This window comes from Sphaerodactylus townsendi, linkage group LG06, assembly GCF_021028975.2.
Source record: "Sphaerodactylus townsendi isolate TG3544 linkage group LG06, MPM_Stown_v2.3, whole genome shotgun sequence".
Classification (NCBI taxonomy): domain Eukaryota; kingdom Metazoa; phylum Chordata; class Lepidosauria; order Squamata; family Sphaerodactylidae; genus Sphaerodactylus; species Sphaerodactylus townsendi.
Genome location: NC_059430.1, coordinates 40,696,511 through 40,717,578, shown reverse-complemented (window position 1 = coordinate 40,717,578; position 21,068 = coordinate 40,696,511). Strand labels below are relative to the sequence as shown.

The 21,068-nt window shown below is 44.9% G+C and overlaps 2 protein-coding genes across 4 annotated transcripts in view; one reads left to right on the top strand and one right to left on the bottom strand.

The window, feature by feature from the left end:
• The window catches only part of MRTFA (myocardin related transcription factor A), a 76,520-nt gene extending 57,610 nt beyond the window's left edge, over positions 1-18,910 (top strand). Inside the window, exons 3-15 of one of the 3 annotated variants that reach the window (XM_048502488.1) lie at positions 1,352-1,407; positions 3,081-3,156; positions 3,977-4,138; positions 5,520-5,695; positions 7,470-7,628; positions 8,339-8,592; positions 9,609-9,780; positions 10,253-11,347; positions 12,550-12,642; positions 13,613-13,696; positions 14,890-15,066; positions 15,340-15,400; positions 15,728-18,910. In XM_048502488.1, the coding sequence (XP_048358445.1) occupies positions 1,352-1,407; positions 3,081-3,156; positions 3,977-4,138; positions 5,520-5,695; positions 7,470-7,628; positions 8,339-8,592; positions 9,609-9,780; positions 10,253-11,347; positions 12,550-12,642; positions 13,613-13,696; positions 14,890-15,066; positions 15,340-15,400; positions 15,728-16,239 (3,077 nt within the window). In that variant the 3' untranslated portion in view covers positions 16,240-18,910. Of the gene's footprint in view, positions 1-1,351; positions 1,408-3,080; positions 3,157-3,976; positions 4,139-5,519; positions 5,696-7,469; positions 7,629-8,338; positions 8,593-9,608; positions 9,781-10,252; positions 11,348-12,549; positions 12,643-13,531; positions 13,697-14,889; positions 15,067-15,339; positions 15,401-15,727 lie in introns of all 3 variants that reach the window. The other 2 variants (XM_048502489.1, XM_048502487.1) reach the window with 2 other exon arrangements.
• Positions 18,911-19,292: 382 nt separating this feature from the next.
• Positions 19,293-21,068, bottom strand: part of SGSM3 (small G protein signaling modulator 3) — a 32,322-nt gene continuing 30,546 nt past the window's right edge. The window contains exons 22-23 of the mRNA XM_048502491.1: positions 20,612-20,672; positions 19,293-20,345 (exon numbers count right to left, since the gene is read on the bottom strand). Of these exons, the coding sequence (XP_048358448.1) occupies positions 20,262-20,345; positions 20,612-20,672 (145 nt within the window). The 3' untranslated portion in view covers positions 19,293-20,261. The remainder of the gene's footprint in view (positions 20,346-20,611; positions 20,673-21,068) is intronic.

Genomic DNA, 21,068 nt, shown 5'->3' with positions numbered 1-21,068 from the left:
AATCAGGGTCCCCAAGGTGGCAAACAAGGCATTAAAACATATTTTTGTGTGTGTTTGTATGTATGTAAAACACACAAACCTATAAACAGCACAGCTAGGGAGGAGTGGATAGGTATTTCCTGTAAATTGTGGAAAAGATCCATCAAAACCTCTTCCAGTTAATATGTAATGACATATTAAAATTGAATAACGCCTATGGAATGTGGTGGATTTGTAACAGATAAGAGACCACAACTCTTTGAAGTGTAGCTCTTTCAAGTGCAGTATCTGCACAACGGTTTATGGCTATATCATGACAGCGTCTCCATTTCAACCCACATTTTCTCTTTCTGTGCATCTCTAGTCCAGTCTAGATCAGGGCAAGTTCTGACATATTATTAAAATTATTACCCTGATTACATGTTATATTACGCAAAGTGTTCTAGCTGTTAGAGTTTGCATCTTTCTGTTGTTCTGTCGGAATTCGTAATGCACAATTTTCAGTATGGATCATCTCTTTTCATAAGGAATATTATGGGTTGGGTTAGTGTGAAATCCTTGCAATAATATCTCTTTTCTTTTGTATTCCTCTTTGGAAAGATAATGGCATTCTTGCATACAGAACATGGTTGAAATGTACTACTGTAATGTATTAAGGAAAGCTGCATTGTCGGGCATCAATATTATTAGTGAACTTATTGGAATCTGGTAGGGAAAGCCGTGCCAAAGGATTCTTCCGACATTGTACAGTGCTGGGCAGCAGCTGATCAGTGTCTTAAAATAGGACCTGTCTTGGCAGTGCTCCAGGGGAGGGGAAAGAAAGTGAGAGAGGAAACACTGGCTGTGAATCAAACCCACTCCTTAAATTTTCTGCCTTTTTTATGTGTTGGTAGACAAATACTTTTACTTGGCTTGTTTCCCGCCTTTTTTGGGGTGTGGGTCTACTATAAATTATAAATCAAATTGGGGGATCATCCTAATATATGTAGTTGTATGTGGGGTGAGTATAGAGATGTCAACAGATTTTATTCATCTTGTGTGTTGCGCAATATGGTGCTGAAGTATTCTGTTCTGTTCCCCCCTGAAATTGTGTGGTGGTCATTTGTTTTGGCAAACAGATAGAGGAAAGGTTGCATGTATTTTAAACAATAGCATATATTTTTAAACAAAACCTTTGAAAATGGGCTCTCAGCTGGTTTAGATTGGCCAGACATCAAGTGGTGGGTTTACATCAGTTAATGACCTGGTCCACATGTTAGGCACATGCAGGAAGCACTCCCTGTACCCTGATGGATGACCTTAAAGTAGCCTGGGTCACATTTTGAAAGAAGAGGGACCAACTTGTTCAATTCGGTTGTTGTCTTCCCAACAGCTCTGAAAAGTCCAGCTGCATTTCATGAACAGAGGAGAAGTTTGGAACGGGCCAGGGTAAGCTATCAATTTTTTTAAGGGTTGTTATTCTAGGTATTCGTAGTGTCTTCCAAATCTTGGTCTAAAGTCCTTCTAAGCCAGTGGTTCTCAACCTTCCTAATGCCACGACCCTTTTATACAGTTCCTCATGATGTGGTGACCCCCAACCCTAACATTTATCCAGTTTACAGATGGAGAACACTGATGCAGAGAGTCTTAGGAGACGCCTGTGAAAGGGTCATTTGACCCCCAAATGGGTCATGACCCACAAGTTGAGAACCACTGTTCTAAGCAACTGATATTCTCTTGAGAACCTTGAGTGTTTTCATTCTGTACACTATCTGAGTTATGACATGATCTGGTTGTGGTGGGTTTTCAGAGCTGTGTGGCTATGGTCTGGTACCAGACCATGGCCACACAGCCCAGAAAACCCACCACAAGCAGTTGAATCCGGCCGTGAAAGCCTTTGACAGTATATATGACATTGAATTAGAGTCTGAAGCTCCAAGCCCTTGACATGAGATAGTGTTCCTCTTTACCTGCCTTACAATTTACTTGATTCATCTAATGCCTGCTGCATTGCCTTGATAAAACAGAAACGAAAAGATTTTGAGTTTTTTAAAAATAAGCTAAACACAGGTTCCGTTCCTTAGGAATATCAGGGCCTGCTGGAGAGCTGGTGAGAAGTTCATTTTTATCTGAAAGTACAGTTTTCGCCTGTTCTTCTTCCAAAGAGAGCAGGGCAGTGTGTAGGGGTGTCCTTTCTCCATTTTAAACCCACAACAACCCTGTCAAGCAGGTTAGTCTGAGAGAGTATGATTGGTGTAGCGTCACCCATTGAGCTTCAGAGCAGTTTGAACTTAGGTTAATCAGATCTTACTGTGTTTCCCCTAAAATGAGACAGGGTCTTATATTAACTTTTGCACCAAAAGATGCATCAGGACTTATTTTAGGGGAAATACGGCACCTTCACAATTCATTAAGGCGGACTCTCGGCAGCCCCATTTCTTCCCTGTCATGTGTGATGCAAGCTGCATCCTTATTGGCAGGAAGCACCCTGCTGGATCACACCATCCTGATCTGTAATTACCGGTAGGGCTTATTTTTGGAGTAGGGCTTATATTTTAAGCCTCCTCCAAAAATCCTGAAAAATCATGATAGGGCTTATTTTCGGGGTAGGTCTTATTTTCGGAGAAACATGGTAGTTCTCTAACCATTGCCTTATTCTGAATGCTTTGGCTACTAGATGGCTTTTTAACATTGGAAGCATTAGAACTAGAGCTTGGTAAGACAATTCAAACTTTGTTGCCCTATAAAGTATCTGGAGATTGGTCTTTCAAGACATGGGACTGGTTTTGACTGAATTTCCCAACCAATAGATTGCTTCCTTACCCTTCCTTTATTCCAAGGAAACAGACATTTAATATATTACAATTTAAGCCTCTCTAACAGCTCTTGGCTCTTAAGTTTGGTAACTTCAGGTTTTCCAGTTAAGGTCTATAGGAACAGCCTGCCTAGTGAGTGGGTGAGATGGTTCTTTGCATTCTCCAGTGTCAGGGCCAGTTTAAGCCTGATAGAACAGCTGTTGCCATATGTCCAACAATCCAAGATTCATTTTTTAGCTATTAAATTCTCAGGCTGTTTGTTTGCTCTGCTTGGGATCAGCATGTATTGTGGTGTTTGCCCTGCAGACAGAGGACTACTTGAAACGGAAGATCCGGTCCCGGCCAGAGAGATCAGAGTTGGTGAGAATGCACATCCTAGAAGGTATGGTCCCCAGTGGACAGCTAGTATGATGAACTGTCTCCTTTCACAGCTACCGAAGTGGCATTCATTCCCTTTGTTTTTATTCAGTTGGGGATGAATTAATAGGGCCAGGAAAATGGACTGTGAGACTGAGAACTCATTCTTGTGCTGTCTTGCAGATAGATTATCTGCCTCTTTCACAAAAGATGTTTCCGTGTCCACATGTGTTTATGATGTATGCTTACAGTGGTTATAGGGCGAACAGGCACACTCCGTACTCATCTGTGTCCAGGGTCTAAGCTGTTTATGATGTGTGTGTCATTTGTTTCATTCTACTATTCTACAATCCTGGCCAAATACTGTAGCACAACACATTGGTTTAAAGAGACTCCAGACATTTAACTTGTATTATTATTGCATTGTTTAAAAAAAAAACACGATACCCTTGCTTTAGAAATGTGTCATGTGGCCTTCCAGAGATAGCTGTGGGGAAAAGGGCTATGACAAACTAAGCACCATTCATCAAAGTTACTTCTCCTGAACAAGATACCTGGCTACATGTTTAAGTCAGAGGTGTTCGTAAAAGCAAAGGATCCATTTGGGTTAGTAATGAACAGGGTTTTTTTTTCCATTATTGATAAGGTTCTGAATGCTGTGGCCTGATTGGGTTTCTAACACACAGGATTGGTGTTGTGGTGAAAGACGCTCACTCATTCATGTTGAGGTGGGCTGGAGAGTGAGCTTCTCCCATTCGTTCCAATTTGTCCAGGTCTGCTCCAGAAGAGGGTGGATTGTGATTGCTTTCAGTACTGATCCTGTTGTTGCTGCTTTACCCGCACAGAGACATCTGCTGAACCTTCCCTGCAGGCCAAGCAGCTGAAGTTGAAGAGGGCCAGGCTGGCTGATGATCTCAATGAGAAGATTGCCCAGCGGCCAGGCCCCATGGAGTTGGTAGAGAAGAATATTCTGCCTGTGGAATCGAGCCTGAAGGAAGCGATCATTGGTAAGGCTGGTGGCAAAAGGAGGTCTCTGTGTATGCGTTGGAGATAACAGCAAGTTACAACTCATTCCCAGTATGTGGAAATGCTTATTTTGTCCGTAGCCTTAGTTAGAAACAGAATGAAAGAATTCCATTACAATTCAGTTGGAAGTATCAGGGTCTTTTTTCCAAGCAAAGCTATTGGAATAGCAGGAATGTCGTTGATCTCCATGACTCAGGAGGCGCAGTAGGTTTGTTGTCTTTTTCTGCTTCTGCGTTTTGTGGTCTTACCTGAAAATCTGTCTACTTATTAGCAGCCATTAATCTGAAGGATTCTGGGCCAATCAGAGAAAGAAGCACGCACACACAATGAGTTGATGGGGGAAAAGATGAAAGCAAAATGCTGGAGAACAAATATGGGCAGATGTTGGGAGTAAGTGGCTAAGGAGGGATGGCTAAGGATTTACACATGAGTAGCTGATTTCTCCTTTATATAAATTAATAGGCAGAAATAGTCTCTGTGTGTTAATTTGAGACCATGTATCTTTTTTGGAACAGAGTAAGAAAGTGCTGGAAAGTAGCACAAATAAGCCTGGTGTGAAGGAATTCCCTCTGTTGACCTAACGTTCTTGACAATTCCTTTTATGTCTGTGGGCAGTTTTTCTGTTTTCTGCTGATGAATCACTCGTGAAGAGATCTTGTCTGCACCCCTGCCCCATTTCACGGCAAGGAACCTGCAAGGAAATATGGGAATATTTTTTATTAAGGTTGGAGATGCTGTACAGAATCTACAAGTACTAATAGCAGCCCAGAACTCTCAGCTTGTAAAGCACTATCACATACACACCATCACATTTCACATACACATGTTTATTTTATTTTGATTTAATATCTCACCCTTCCCGGCCTAAGCCGGGCTCAGCACGGCTAACATACATGTTTAAAACATACAAACATGTTGTGCTTTCAAAAGGGGAGAATGTTCAAGGCAGCTGTCAGAATATTGCAGGTATCTGTGAAAGAGCTTTTGTTTCCTCATGGAAGTCTGCAAATTTTTTTGGATACTAAAAGAAAAATTACTTAGCATAGTTGACATGGAGAACAATGATCCATTGTGATGCCTTCCTGAAAAACAAATACAAGATTTCTGGTGCTGGCTTACTTTCTTGTGAGTTTGGTTTAAGCCTGGATATAACAAAAAGGTTGTTCCATTTGCTATGCAGAGGCAGCATTTCTGTTAATCCATTTCTTGTCCATTGATGATATCCATTGTGAAGGAGATACATAATGTTTACTTTTTCATTCCTCAATTTGTTTCACGAGGCCCAGACGTCTGTCGTGCTAACTGCAATTGATTCATACTGCCTGTTGTGTGGTGAATGAACTTGGCTTTTATCGTTTTCAGTGGGGCAAGTAAACTACCCAAAGGTAGCGGATAGCTCCTCCTTCGATGAGGACAGCAGTGATGCCCTGTCCCCAGAACAGCCGGCCAGCCATGAATCCCAAGGGTCTGTGCCATCCCCAATGGAAGCTCGGGTTGGCGAGTTGCTTCCCACTCCCACAGTGGTATCCCCTCCTCAGGTGAGAATGTACTGTTGGCTCCTGTTGCAGTCCACAGCCTCGTTGTTCTCAAGCAACACTGGGTGCCCTGAACAGTGGAGGAAAAATGTGAAGCAAATGATCAGTGGTGATAACATATTTAAAAACCAAACATCCAAAAAACCTCTGGTACCTGAATCTTAAAAAGGTACTAACAGCTTATTTTATGGAGGATAACAAGTAGATATGGATGCTTCTGATAACACAACTGAAGAAAGGACTGGAATTCTGGTCTTGGTCTTTAATACTGGGAGCTGTGTTTTTCATAGAACTCTATTTCTAGGTGTACGTGTATGTCTAAGAAACAAAATGTTTTTAAAAAGGCCTGTGTCGGTTTATGCACTCTGAGCAAACTGTGATTTGTTTGTGAGGAGAACGAGCCAAGAAGTCCTCTGGCTTCAGATTGTAGGTTGGCTGGTTTAGAACTAATCAGATGTGGTGTTATATCTAAACTGGGCAGTGGCGTAGGAGGTTAAGAGCCGTGTATCTCATCTGGAGGAACCGAGTTTGATTCACAGCTCTGCTGCCTGAGCTGTGGAGACTTATCTGGGGAATTCAGATTAGCCTGTACACTCCCACACACGCCAGCTGGGTGACTTTGGGCTAGTCACAGCTTCTCGGAGCTCTCTCTGCCCCACCTACCTCACGAGGTGTTTGTTGTGAGGGGGGAAGGGCAAGGAGATTGTAAGCCCCTTTGAGTCTCCTACAGGAGAGAAAGGGGGGATATAAATCCAAACTCTTCTTCTTCTTCTTTATCAAATCGTAGGTCGATTATACACTGGTGCTGTGCCCTGTGCGGAAGAGATTTTTTTTTGAGACAGAGCTTCTGTTACAGACACCTTTTTTCCCCTCTCACACTCACTGCGCAGCCAATCCCATTATCTCCCTGTGCGAGAAGGCAAAGAGCAACCTTTCCCCCTGCTTTTCTTTGCCTCTTTAATTTTGGGGAAGGGATTATTTTTGGAATGGGTCTATAATATTGATTTAAGAGCAATATCGATATAACAGCATTTGAAAGGGCTTTTACAAAGCTAGCAATCTTCTCATTACCAGGTGTGATGAGATGTGTGCCTTTAAAAGTGAGTTGATGGGCAGAGTTAAGAGAATCAGAATAAGTAGTTAATGCTGAGAGCCGGGAGAGTGCAGCAGGCAGCAGGCAGTGGGGTGCCTCTTTGCATGTAAATAAAGAAACGCAAAATGACCCCGCTACAACTCCACTGCGCAGTGAAGTGCCCCGAGGAAAGCATTCCATGCATAATGGGCCATGGTTTGCTTTTCTTGCCTACCCACCAGTGGTGGGATTCAGCAGGTTTGCACCACTTTGGCAGAAGCGGTTGTTAAAATCGTGCTTGTAAACAACCAGTTGTTAAATTATTTGAATCTCACCACCGGAACCGGTTGTTAAATTATTTGAATCCCACCACTACTACCCATCCTTGTGTATTGTGATTTAATTGTGGTTTGTAGGCAAGGACACAAATCACTGTTGTTGAAGCAGCCAGTTTAGATACCACAACAACCTGTTGTTCTTTCTGATCCAAGGATCTCTTTAGTCTGAATGAAGGACCAATGGGAAGAGGGAGGGGGATGCAAGTCCAAGCTCCTGGCTTGTGTTTGTTGCCAACAAAGTATTTTGTTTGTTTTGTTTTTCTGGTCTGAATGCAGCCGTCATTTCTGCAGTGTGTCTCCATAAAATAATTTCTGCCTTGTGGCACCCTATTAACATGGATTTGTGTGCTGTGGTTTACTTTTGCAGGTTATGTCTCAGTTAAAAACCAGTGCAGATCTCTGCGATGCACCTTTCCTGCGGGAGCATTCACCAACCCCCCTGCCACCACCGCCACCTCCAGTGCCTCCTAATCTCACAAATGGAGTTGTGGCTCCTGCTGCCAAACCACTTCCAACCCTTATTAAGGTAGCCTTTGCTCAAAGGGTAAATATGTGGGTTAAAACTGAGAGCAGTAATCAAATTCACTCTGTTATGGAAGTCAGCAAGAGATGGGTATTAGACTGGTCTCGGCCATGAGCATCTTTGCTGATTCCCTTTACTGTCCCTTCATTTACAAAGTAATGCATTAAAGAGGAATTAAGCCTGTGAACTTGTCTGTTCTCTCCATTGGCACTAATCCTAATAAAATGCAGTAGTTTGGAGTTTGCAGAGGCTTGTGGTGAGAAAGAAATTCTTCTTCTTAAGTATGTGTTGGACAGTACGTATCTGTGCCTTCTCTAATATAGTAGCCCTTTTGGTCTCTTGTGAACCTTGTAATCTTTTGGTAGAATCATAAATATTCCTCATAAGACAAGAAATGACTCTTAGAGAATTGCTAAGAATTTTATATTCTGCCAAATATGTCAGTTAATGATAATTCAGGACAAACCATCATTGTGTAACATATGGTTAAGTAATCAGCATTTTTAAAATTGAAAAATATGGAATATTGTAGTGCAAAGCTAAGTTAGAATCTCTCTATGTATCTTTCACCTAGAAATTTATTAAAGGGGGTCTTTTTGTATGGAATCATCCTGATGTATAGGCTAATCCTTACTGTGTCTTTGCACCCTTTATAGTTATACATATAATTTCTGACATTTACTTGATCTCTTTATGTTCTAACTTAAAAATAGCAAAGCCAGTCCAAGTCCACCTGTGAGAAGTCTCAGCGCAGCAAGAAATCCAAGGAACCAAAGCCAAAAGTCAAGAAGTTGAAATACCACCAATATATCCCACCGGACCAAAAGCAAGACAAAGGAGCCCCTCCCATGGATTCATCTTATGCCAAAATCTTGCAGCAACAGCAGCTCTTTCTGCAGCTCCAGATTCTGAATCAGCAGCAGCAGCAGCACTACAACTACCAGACCATCCTGCCAGCTCCGCCAAAGTACGGGTCCTGGCATCCTGCTGTTGGTTCTTCTCCATTTCACGGGAATCAGAGCTGCAGTTATCTAGCTGTTCTTTTACCTGCAGCAGCAAATGGGGGCTTGCCGCAGAATGCGGCAAAGGAGAGTGGTCACGTTGCATCGCCCGCTGTTCTCTCCTTCTGAACACCGTTCACCCTTCTAGTCAGTCACATTCCCTCACATCCCAAATCTATAGACGTGTATAACTTGCCATTTTCAAAATTACCTTCTTATGTGAATGTGGCAGAGTTACTGAAGAAGTGTTGAAGTTTGGCGAAACTGTAGGTTTGAAGGTTTATGCCTTATGAAGGCAATACTTATGCAAGTGCTTAAAAGTGCCTGGCAGTATTACTTTGTCTGCCAAAATTTCCATTCAATTTAACTAAGAGCTCTAGTGTATTTAATTAGTTGTGCCCAGTACCAGATAGTGACTTCTGTCCTGGCTTGCATTTTTGAGGGCACAAGCAGGCGAGGAAATTTTGTTATTTTCCCCCTCCCATGGCAGTCCCCAATGTTGCCCCTGGGGATATGCGGGGCTCCCAGTAATGGCTTGAAGGAAATTTGAGATCTCCTGCCCCGGGGGTGGGGATGGATAATCCTGTGGAAATTCTAGGTGGGATCCAAACTACTTGCTCATCTGATAGCATATAACTATCAGCATATATGATTCATTTTACAACTTTCTGCTTCATTTTGCAGTATAACTTCTTTCACAATGTGTAGGTTATGGATGATTGTGCAAAATCCCTAATGTTTCTAGTGAATTGTAATAAGAAGCGCAGTCCCCAACTACTAGGAAGCAGCACAAATTAAAGCTGCCAAAATGGATGTTCCTAGCAGTCACTAAGTCTGGAACGTTTGCACTTGCTGTATTTTGTGACTTGACAGTCTTGGAAGAGACCTGCAATGGGTGTTGGCTTCCCATTGGTGGGTGGAGATGGGCACTAGGATCAGCTTGGCCATGGAAAACTCAGTCCACCCTTTCCTTCCCCCTCAGGCCTCCTGGAGAGCAGCAGAGTGGCAGTAGTGCCCCACCAATGCGTAGTCTCTCTACACCTGTCAGCAGCACCTCTTCTGTTTCTTCCAGTGCTAACGGATTGATGCGACAAAACAGCAGTGCTCCAGCAGGCAAGCCAGGAACTCTCCCTTCTAATCTGGATGACATGAAGGTGAGCTCTGGGCACTCTTGACCATAGCTGATACAAAGTGATGGAGGAATCAGGTTTTTAAAATAAGTGTGTTTGCTGTTTGTGGCACTGCAGTTATTGGCTCTGTCCTGCTATTACAATAGCAGCTGGATGAATAAACATGGATGAGAGGATCAGACTAGGGTTAGGGAGTACTAGGTTCATCCCACTCAAGGAATTTCACTCTCAGCCTGATCTACCTTGGTGGTTGTGAGAATATAATGGAGGTGGGAATGACTGTGTTGGGAGCCTTTCTGGCTCCTCACTACAGAGTGCAATCTAAAGGAGTAAATAAATGCTTTGAGGGACAGATTCGGGAGCTGGTGTTAAATTGCCACATGGTGATAGTTCTGTTGCTCTCTTAAAGTTTTTAAAAACTGCCGGGCGTCACCCTCCTCTTGGTTTAGCTTGTATTGAAGTATCAGCTTGTGTTAATTCTGACCTTGTCTGTTAGGTGGCAGAGTTGAAGCAAGAATTGAAGCTGAGGGCGCTGCCTGTGTCCGGTACCAAGACAGATCTCATTGAGCGGCTCAAGACATATCAGGAACAGAATGGCCCAGCTGGCCGTGCAGCCGCCACTCCAAAGCCCAACACAGCAATTCTCCCCAAAGCTGCTGAAGTAGTGGTCGCCTTCCCAGCTGCTAGGCTGGGCACAGGGCCAGCGCTGGTTGGAGCGGGTATCGCTTCAGCAGAAGTGGTGGTGGCCGCAGTGGCTGGCAATGGGGTGGTGAAGTTTGGCAGCACAGGCTCCACTCCGCCTGTGTCTCCCACCCCCTCTGAGCGCTCGCTGATGAGTGCCGGGGATGAGAACTCGACGAGTGGCGACGCCTTTGGGGAGATGGTGTCCTCTCCTCTGACTCAGCTCACCTTGCAAACATCACCAGTGCAATTCCTGGTGAAGGAAGAGAGTTCCAAAGCCACCAGCTGCAGTTTGAATCCAGTCTCACGGGTAGAGCCTTGTGTCAACCGTAGCCAAGACTCGGAGGCCCAGGACAAAGACCAGATGTTGCAAGAGAAAGACAAGCAGATTGAGGAACTCACCCGCATGCTGAAGCAGAAACAGCAGCTGGTAGAGATGCTGAAGCTGCAGCTGGAGCAGGAAAAACGGTCTCAGCAGCCTCTGGTGGTTGGGGAGGAAAGTGCAGCTCCAGCCCCTAAGCCGCCAGCTTTTGGCATCCACGTCAAGAATGAAAAAAGTTTTGTGAGTTGCCAATCTATAGGGCAGCCTAGCTGCCCAACTGACCAATCAAAACCCACACAGACCACTAGCCAAATGGACACCTCAGAATCAAGCTCTGTGCCAAAGAAAGCAGTAATGGTGAAGCAGGAGGTCTCAGCAGCTGCAACTGAGTCGTCAAGTCAAACCTCCCATTTTTTCCTTGGCCAGCAAAGTGGAGGCTTCAGTGACCTCATCAAAAGAGCACCTCCCCCTACCCTTATCACGGATTCTACTGGCACTCATATAGTGCTCACGGTGACCAATCAGAATGCAGAGAGGCAGGGTCTCTCACATCCAGAGAAGACAGGGAGTGGTCCTGTGCCACAAAAGGTAGGCATGTATGTGATAGCACTTTGCAGTTGGGGCATTTTTTATCCAGAGAGTGACTCTTAAATAATGAACCAACTCGTAGCCATTCATTCTCCTTAGCAAGTTGAAATCAGAGTGTGTTTAATGGGATGAGACCCATCCAGCCAATAGGTAAGAGGGGGAGAGGAGGGAGAACAGGTTTCCTCCAGATTTTTTTTAATATGGTGGCCTAAAGTGGTGAGCCAGCGTGACGTAAAAGTGGACTCTAATCTGGAGAACTGGGTTTGATCTCCTGCTCCTCCACATGAGCAGAAGACTCTTATCCAGTGAACCAAATGTATTTCCCCACTCCTACACATTCCTACTGGGTGACCTTGAGTTGGTCACAGTTCTTTGGAACACTCTGAGCCCTACCTGCCTCACAAGGTGTCTGTTGTGGGGAGAGGAAGGGGAAGGAGCGTGTAAGCCCCTTTGAGTCACCTTATAGGAGAGAAAGGTAGGATATGAATTCAAACTTTTCTTCTTCTTTTGAATAATAACAAATTTTGGCTCCTTAAATTACCTTAAATAACAATTTTTTTGGCTCCCTTAACTCCCCCCCCCCTCCCGAAAAACACCAGTGAGATATTTTTGGGGGTGGAGTTGGGGTTGGTTCAGGTTTGAATTTGCTGAATGCACATCCCTCACGCCACTGCTTCTCCACCCGACCTAGCTGCTATGCCATGTTGCCCACCCGTTCATCCCTCTACAGTGGCTCTTATACCACAGAGCCAGAAGTGCAGGCACAAACTGGGGCAAGCGCTGACATTAACAGAAGGACGTGTCTAAGACTCAGACTAGATGTTATGACTTTCCATGAGCTACAGCTGGATCCCCTGTGCATCTGAATACTGCACCTGCAGCCTCAAAATGGGGAAAATAGCACTCCCCTAGGACAGCGTCAGCTTGGGAAAATGAAATGGGGGGGGGGGGTGCACAGGGGCCTTTCCACCCACTATGCTGTGGTCACAGCAGGATCAGGTCAGTCACTCTTTGAAAAATGGTTCCCTGGCACTCCTGTGTGACTCATGAAGAGGTGGTCTAATTGGAGCCTTAGGCACATCCTTGTGTGGATGTCAGTTCATGTCACAGGCTGTGCCTGCAACTTCTGGCTCTCAGGAGTGGTTTGGTTGGAGGGGGCTTCGTTCAAGCTCTAAAGCATTTTCTTCTCTTTCACTCTCAAGAGAGTCTCTCCACCCTCTCCAAAAGCATCTGTCCAACCTGCGAGCAGCTCTCAACCTTCTGTGCAGCAGGCCCCAAGCGATCCTTCCAGGAAGGTAAATGATCACCTACACTTTTTCCATTGTGGGGTGGGTGAAAGGGAGAGGATCGTATATACAACTTGGCTGTTGAATGTGGGACTTGCAAGGCAGATGTCACCTGCCACCCTCAACTGCTCTCAGACCACTGTCCATTGACTGCAGGGGAGTGGATGGTTCACTAGAATGAGCAGTGGCGTCTCTGTTGTTCAAGGGTTAAAAACATGATGTGTTCACTGGCCCTGGATATCCCTCAGTGTGGAAGTGAGGAGTTAGGATGCAGTAGCAGAATGAGCTGTAAGCTTTTTGATGGTCAGCTGCATTTGAGACTTCTCTTTTTTACTGTGAACTTGCCACGGGCCCACGGGGAATAAAAGGGATGAGCTGTCAGGGGAATGTGTGATCTTTGGGGCCCATGAGACCTCACTAAGATGGGATTTCTGAAACGGCTGTGGCCAAGTCAGAGGTGGGCAAGACGTTTGTGCATAGTTTACAGAAGGGTACAGCTCGAACTTGTGAACTTGACACTGCCTGGCAGACCTTCAGAAGGGAAAGGACTCACTGTTCTCAGTGCCCATATAATAGGAGGTTGGGATACCTGCTGGTCCCCCTGTAAAGTCCTGGGGCAGCACTTTTCTTTTCCTCAAATGAATACACAACAGCCATTGATATACATTGCAGAATGGAAGTGGTAGGATAGAAATTTTTTGTTTGCATCCAGAGGGCTTATTCAGCACAGAATCCATTCTGGCAAAGAGGATGCCCAGCTCTGCTTGGGTACTTTGAATTCCTCTTGATGCATGATATCACAAGGCACCTTGCTTGCCAAAGTGAATCCTTTCCCTCCTCCTTTGACTAGTAAGGCTGGCCTTTATCTTCTGCTCCTTAACTTTGCATCTCTCCATAGGGTCAGAAGCCAAGTCTGTCGATAGTCACTGGGCAGTTTCCTCACACAGTTCTGTCTTTCTCAACACCTCCCAACTTGCAGCCCTTCTACCTGAATGGCTTCCACAAAGGACCTCTGAAAACCAACATTAGCAGCAGAGCTGGCCAGCTCAGTGTGCCCAAAAAGGTACGCAAGTCTGCAAGCCTGACCGGGTACGGATGACCATCTTTTGCACAGGGGGTGGTGAGGGAAGAGGAACCAACCAGATGTTACAGGGCTCATTTATAGGGATTTGTGTCCCTTTGCCATACTGAAATGACAAAGTCTTGACTGGTAGATCCAGGGAAGGAGATTAGAAAGGCCCATCCAGGACTCAAGTGCCAGCCTCTTGCAAGCTTTCACAGCTAACAATCAAGGTTTATCTGAAGCTGGAGGGATCCCCCTCCCAATACATTTGCGGTTTGTTGCTTGGAAGGAAAGGGGTTCCTGTGAAATGGGATGAAAATGTATGACCCTTCAGGGCAAGGCAGGAAACACCACTTCACCTGTAATTTACCCTCATGGTGTCATCTGACAGCCAGACTTAATTGCCTGCACAATATCATCACACTGCCTACATGAGGCTTGGTGTTCTGAGACTGCCTTGGGAAGAATCCTCTTAAAATTTTTTTTTAAAAAGCTGTGGATCTAGGAAAGCAGCCGCTGAATAGGTGGCAGACTGTGTGCAGTGAAGATAACTATGTTCAGGGATGTTTTAAAATGTCTTCAATCTCCATGACAGTTTTTATGGGTGAACATTTGTTAGCAGATCTATACCAATCAAGATTTAAAGGGAGTGGGGCTTAGAAACAAGCATTTTAGAGGCTCATTTGGTCTGAAGGACTATCTTTGAGAAGTGAATTTGCCTCCTTTCACAAGGCCCCATTTCACCTTTGCAGTGCATGCAGTGTGGTATAGTTGTTAGGAGTAGTGGACTCTAGTGAACCAAGTTTGTTTCCTTGCTCTTCCTCTTGAAGCCTGCTGGGTGACCTTGAGCTAGTCACAGTTCTCTCAGAACTCTCAGCCCCACCCACTTAGGAAATGCCACAATGAATGAGTCAGCAATATACAGTGTGTGGACTTTTGCCATGCCATAGTCTACAACTGCGGGCAAGATGAAGTGCAGGTTCTTGATGGGTTGAGTGTGGCCTGCAGGCCCTCTTCAGTACTGTGAAGATGGTGGGTGAAGTAGTGCCTCTGAAGAGGGAAACAGGAGATGTTGCATCAGTAGCTCATTAACTAAAAATGGGATGATTTTTGCATCTCAGTGATTCACAAAAATGGCCCTTTGATAAGATAGTTCTTGGCTTTTCATTGCCTCTCTTGTCTCCCCCACGCAGCTTCTGTCACAGCCGGGCTCTCCATCTCCTCCACCTCCACCCCAAATGGAACTTGAACATCAGAACTCGTCTTTCTTTGCTGCTCCTCCACCATTGCCTCTCCCTGCTTCCTCTGTGCTGATGAAAGAACCACCAGGATACGAAGAGGCTGTGAAGCAACAACCAAAGCCCCCTGAGGTGAGAATGGCTACTGTCTGTCAGCAAGTCAGGGAAGTCCACGCGGGGCTGCTCCTTCACTGGCAGAGCACAGAAGGCTGGAGTGGTCTTGCTGGTCTGCCAGAGATTGCGATTATCTTGGATACCATGAAGGTTGAATGTTGGTGCCATAGTATATAGCTGTAGTGGGTGAATTAATGCTTTGGCTGTAGTGGGTGAATTAATGCTTTGGTCTATGATAGGAGTTGGTAGTTGCCGCACAAACCTTGAGTATGATGTTCCCTTCTTTCTCAGGAGAACGGATGTTCAAGTCAGCAGATGGATGACTTGTTTGACATTTTAATGGAAAATGGAGGTAAGAGGGGAATGAGTATTCTGTATCAGGTACCTCCTGGCCTATTTTCTCTGATGGTCTCTGTGGCTTGTATGCATTGGAGTTGGGTATCTGGATGGATGCACTTTGAAGCCTCTGTACCAAGCAACAGAGGCTTTTGTGTTCAGTTGATGTGGAAGGGGCCATCAGCACCACATACTGTCAATGCAAGTTGTCAGCCTGCTGGGTAAATTCTTTGGGTCCAGTACAAGTGTGGCATTTACTGTGCCCTGAAGATGACCTAAGCTTGGCAGCATGGGGCAATATTGCCTGTATCAGTGGACTCAAGTGCATTTTTTCCTCCCACAGAGATTTCCACTCAGTTTAAGGAGCAGTCTTGCCCATCAAGGAAAGACACCACTGTTTCTCCAGGATGCCCTTCTCCGTCCAACGGCCACCATTCCTCAGAGCTCCCCCTGCAGGTGTCCTTGGGCCACACCAGTTCTGTTAACCCTTCCCCAGCAGGCCGGCTGGAGGACTTCTTGGAAAGCAGTACTGGTCTCGCCTTGCTGACAGCTGTCCCTGATGGACCTGACCCGCTGTCTCTAATTGATCTCTACAGTGACATGCTAAGCAGTTCAGCTATCCTGGACCATCCATCTTCGCCTATGGACACATCAGAATTGCACTTTGCCCCTGAGCCCACTGGGGGACCAAGTTTGGACTTGGCTGAGGCTAATCTGGACAGCATGGATTGGTTGGAGCTGCCTGGAGGGCCAGTGATGAGCCTCACCCCCCTCAGTACTGCAGCACCTAGCCTTTTCTCCACAGACTTCCTCGATGGACATGATTTGCAATTGCCCTGGGATTCTTGCTTATAGCTCTCTAAGCGTGCAGGCTGAGGGGCGTGGTATGGGTGGGTGTAGTATATGGGTGGGAGCTTAAGTGAAAGTGTTGGTCAACCTTAAGATCCCCGGAAATCAACCTGCTGTCGTGAAGTTAGGCAGCGAAAGGCAATCGCCCAGTGATTGATGTCTTCTGAATGAGGGTTCAGCCTCTGGCAAACTACTCCCATCCTCAAGCCCTGTGGTGAGCTCAGGCCTGGTTCCTTCCCTCCAGGGCTCCCCCGCCTGGCCACCCCAGGCGGTGGGAGGTTTTGAGCATGGTGTTTTGCCTCTCCTTTACGTGGCCAGGGAGTGAGCTTAGTTTCAGGCCAGGCATCTGTGACAGGTTGGAAGAAATTACTTGAGAAGCCAGGGTTCCCTTCTGACTTTGAATCTAGTTAGGAAGCATTTTTTAAAATGTTGATTATAAGTTTTCTTGAGTTTAGAATATGGGATGCGCTTCTGGGAGTTTTCCTGGGGTTGGGAAACACACGACAGAGGAATCCGCTGCTCTTAGCTACACAATTGGGCATCTGATTCAAAGAACCTTTTCTTAATGCCGCAGAATAGGTACTTTTATTCCCATGTTGTTCTGGAACCTAGGTAATAGCCACCTTCCCTTGGCTTGACGAGTGATCCCTGCATGCAGTCATTATTCCTGACATGGCCCAACTAAGAACAGCCTGCAGAGATGGGCTGTCATCCAGGTGGCATTCACTCATGTCCCAGGCCGTGAGTGGGCTTTCCTCTTTGGACCATTAATCAGACCAAGCCAACTGCAGTAAGGAAATGCCATTCATTCTGCAACAATCACTCTTCTTCTTCCTCTTTGGTAGCTCCACTTGTGAAGCCTCGTGAACTAGAACATTCAGCTGGAGTTCATGGATGTTTTGGCCTTTCTTGTAGCTTGACCTGTAGCAGTATAAACAATCTGTAGCAGCTCAGCTGCACGTTGCACTTCCTGCTGATTTACTGTTCATTGATTTAACTAACACCCCTCTCCTCGATTTTCTGTATATGACAGTATAACTTTTGATGTTCTAGAGGCTTTTGTCAGGAGAGTCTTTCTCCTTGGAGAGTAGTCAGCTGACAGCTGCTCTCAGAAGCATTAAAAAAACCCTCAACCCAACCTAAATAGGGCCTTGGTCAGAGCAAGAATACCAACTTCCTTTCAGAGGCAGGGATCTTTTTGCCTTAGTGCTTTCTAAGGAGCTAGAGCTTGCTTTGAGCTGCATGACTGACTTCTGTCATTGCTCAGAAGAAAGGAAATGTCTTGTAGCCATAGTCCTTGCTGCTGTGGATTGTTCCAAACCACAGTCTTGCCTCTTGATATCTGGTTTCATTTATAGCTGGCAAAATATCTGTGTATATAGCCCTATGAAAACTGCTTGTTTTGGAAAGCAAACGACATGTCCCACCTAATTAGAAAGTGTTACTTTCCTTGAGCTGCTTCTATGTGATCAACTCTTCAGGAGCAACTATGTCTAGCCTGTGGTTTGGTGGGAAAGAGGACTTAGTCCTTTGACTTACAATTTTTCGCCTTATTGCACATGTCACTCAAGGGAAATCAGATTCTCTATTAGTCAGTTCCCCTTCATTAAAATATATATTGGTAATGCATCTTCAGGCATAAAGGAGGAGGTTGATCTCTTTAAATTTACAGGAGTCCAGGAAACTCTTCCGTATTTCTCTCATGCTATAGAGGAGATAACATATCCTGTTTCCCTATTATAATGTATGGACTTGAAAATGAGGTTGCAGTTAGTACTGGCCGACTGCATGTAAAGTGTATTTCTTCCAGTTAAAAACCCCTGTTTAGAAATCAGCTCAGAGCAGTGACTGAAGGCCTTGTAGCAGTCTTGGTATTCTCTCCATGGCCTCTTATTGTTTATCATACCCCTCAGTCTGTGGCTAGTTGGAGAAGTTGCTTAGGCTTATGTGACTATTTGTGGTATTGCCAATCCGTGCAAAGCAAACCAAGCCTTCCCATTTAAATAGAACATCTTTGCTCCCATTGTACATGTATTTACATTTCTTAAATACTCTTGGGCCAAGTGAAGGCATCTGTGACGGTGGCAGCAGGGAGTATATATGCCGAATGGTGCTATCTCAACAGCTACCTGGCTTTGAGAAGGTAAGCATGTTCTCTTCTAGTGCAAAATGAATTATAGCAATAAGGCAGACTTTGATTGCAACACTATGTTAAGCTTAGCAACAGAGTAGCTGGGCTTGTTTGGAATATGGTCCAGCTACATTGGAACAGGAAAATTGAGATGCTAGCAGTTTTTTTCTGTATGTGAAATTGGTAGCTCTAAGCTTAAACAATGAGAATTCCCTACATTCTCCTTTTGTACCCAAATCCTAAATTACCATCCTAAGGATCTGCCTGTAGTTTGAATGTACTTGCTCTTTTGCTGATAACCACTCCTTGTATAACTTGTATTTGATTTAGCACGCACACTTTTCTTCCACTATGCATCAAATGAATGGGTTATCAGCATAGGCAGGCCGGCTTGGGCACTGCTGTAGTATTGGACCTAGAATAAACATGCAACTGGAAAAGGGCATGGAAGGAGCAGTTACTGGGGAAAGAGTGGACAAACCAAATTATTTTTTCAGTTACAGATATTTGAAAAAATCCATTTTATTAAAAAAATGTGTTCTAGTATGTTTGTATATCTTATCTTTGGTTGCAGTATTACAGAAAACTGGTGGAAATGCATGCCCTGCCTTGAACCTGTGTGATGAATGTGGCATTATACGGGAGAAAACTGTTCTTCACTGCCAAAGCCTCATCTGTTAGAAAAATGTTCCTGTACATCATGAATTGCTACTGGGCCCGTGACGAGGTCTCTTTCCTCATACTACCCTTTTATCTGATGGCAGCCACCCCCCTAATTCCAGTACCTAAACAACTGGTGATTTCCCTACACAGTATGCAACTCCTAAAGCGTGTGCAACCTGGTTCTGATTTTCACGTAACTGTTAATGCTGGCAAAGTCAGTAAGGCTTATGAAAGATCAGTTTCTTCTCCTGCATTGAAGACAAAGTCACAAGATGTGCAATTTATTTATAAACCAAACTAACACAAGAGCCTTAATTTCATGAGTTGATTGTGCTCCTCCACCAAGTGCTTCCATTTGGGGGGTGCTCCCCCCCACTCCCCACAGCATGTGGCGTGCAGCCTCTGCTGTAGACCTCAGAGATGTCAGAGGGTGTCATTTTCTTCCCTGAGCCAGCTCAGTCTTGCCTCTACATCCAGAATAAAATGTCAAAATATACAGAGATTTCTGGATATACTTTACATCTTTTTGGTTGCATTAAAAAAACTGTTCTAAAATAAAATGACATCAAAAGGATTCTGTCCAGCTATGACCCATAGTTAAAGGAACAGATCAGTACTGTGGTTACTGCCACTCCCATAAGCACCTGCTTCCCTTCACAGAAGCCATTCTAGGCACTCAGTGGCAGAACCATGCCCCTTTGTGCACTATAGTACCTGAAAGGTGGTCTGTCTTGCCCAGTCAGAGGGGTGCATCATGCATCACAGTGTGTGTGTAAAAGGGGCCTCCAGGAGACGAGCTTGCTTAATCTCTCAAACAGAGAAACTCAGCAGCCATTCCAACCATTCTTGTGTAAGACACCTTGGTTATAACAAACATCACGGCGGTTTATTCTTTCCTCTCCTTCCAATTTTTTTTTATTTCCTGCAAAGGCAGAGGTTCTTGTTCCCCTCATCAGCTGGGCTAAAATGTGACTTGTGTGACCGCTTTTGAGACATACATATATGCTCTGCACAATCAGTTTACTATGGAAAAGGTAGATGGCCAGTTTTTTTAAACAAAAAAATACAACAGTGGAAACAATCCCCCCCACCCTTCCATGTGCTCTGCTACAAGCTTATAATGGAAGTCCTTTCTCTTGGTGGGGATGGGCTGGGTCTACAGTGCACAAAGGGGCCACAGGCTGATTGAGGAGGATCATATGCCACCTAAGCAGTCTCAACTGAATCCAAAAAGTCACCCATCTATGTCCCAGCTAAACAGGTGGTGCTTCACAAGCATGTCTTGAACACCTTCCTTCAGTGGCTTCTTTTCCTTCTCCTACAGAAAGGAAGAGACAGTAAGGAAGAAAAGGTGTTGAACACTTTTAGTAATTGATACTAAAGTATATGCTGTTTGGAACAGGTGCCAATACCCTCCCCTTAAGTGAGCAGAGGGACCATAAGTGGCTTAAACATCTACAAAAACAGAGGTGGGAGGAAACATTCTGGCCCTCAATTAGCATTATTTTAAATGGTGCTAGTAAGCTAGACAGTGAACTGGCAAGGGAGTGGCTCAGCTGCACTGTAGTACGATCACTGGCTTACCTCTCTCTTGATAGGGAGTTCCCAATCCTGTGAGAGGCTGAATGCAAACTTACTGAGGACTCTGCAACAGAATACACGGCCAGTTAGTGCAGGTTGCGCACATGCAGCAGTCAAAGCAGTCCAACCACAATACCAAGAAACCAGAATGAATGGGTCTGACGTATTTGGGCATATTGATTTTATTCTGTTACGACTCTGGAAATGCTGCCCTTTGTGTTCAAGCTGCTTTTCCAAGTCACGCTTGTCTCATTCTGCTGCTGTAAATCAACTCTTCAAGGAATGTGGACTGAATTAAAACCATTTATGTCCAGCGCTGGGGAGGAGAAAAGCAAGGAAGAGATTGCCGATTGATAGCAGGGAGTTGGTGCCTGTTAGTGAGCTGATGCCTGTTAAACAGTAACCACAGAGGAAGGGACAAGCCATTCTGTATAGCCCTGAACCTCCCTTAATGGCTGTG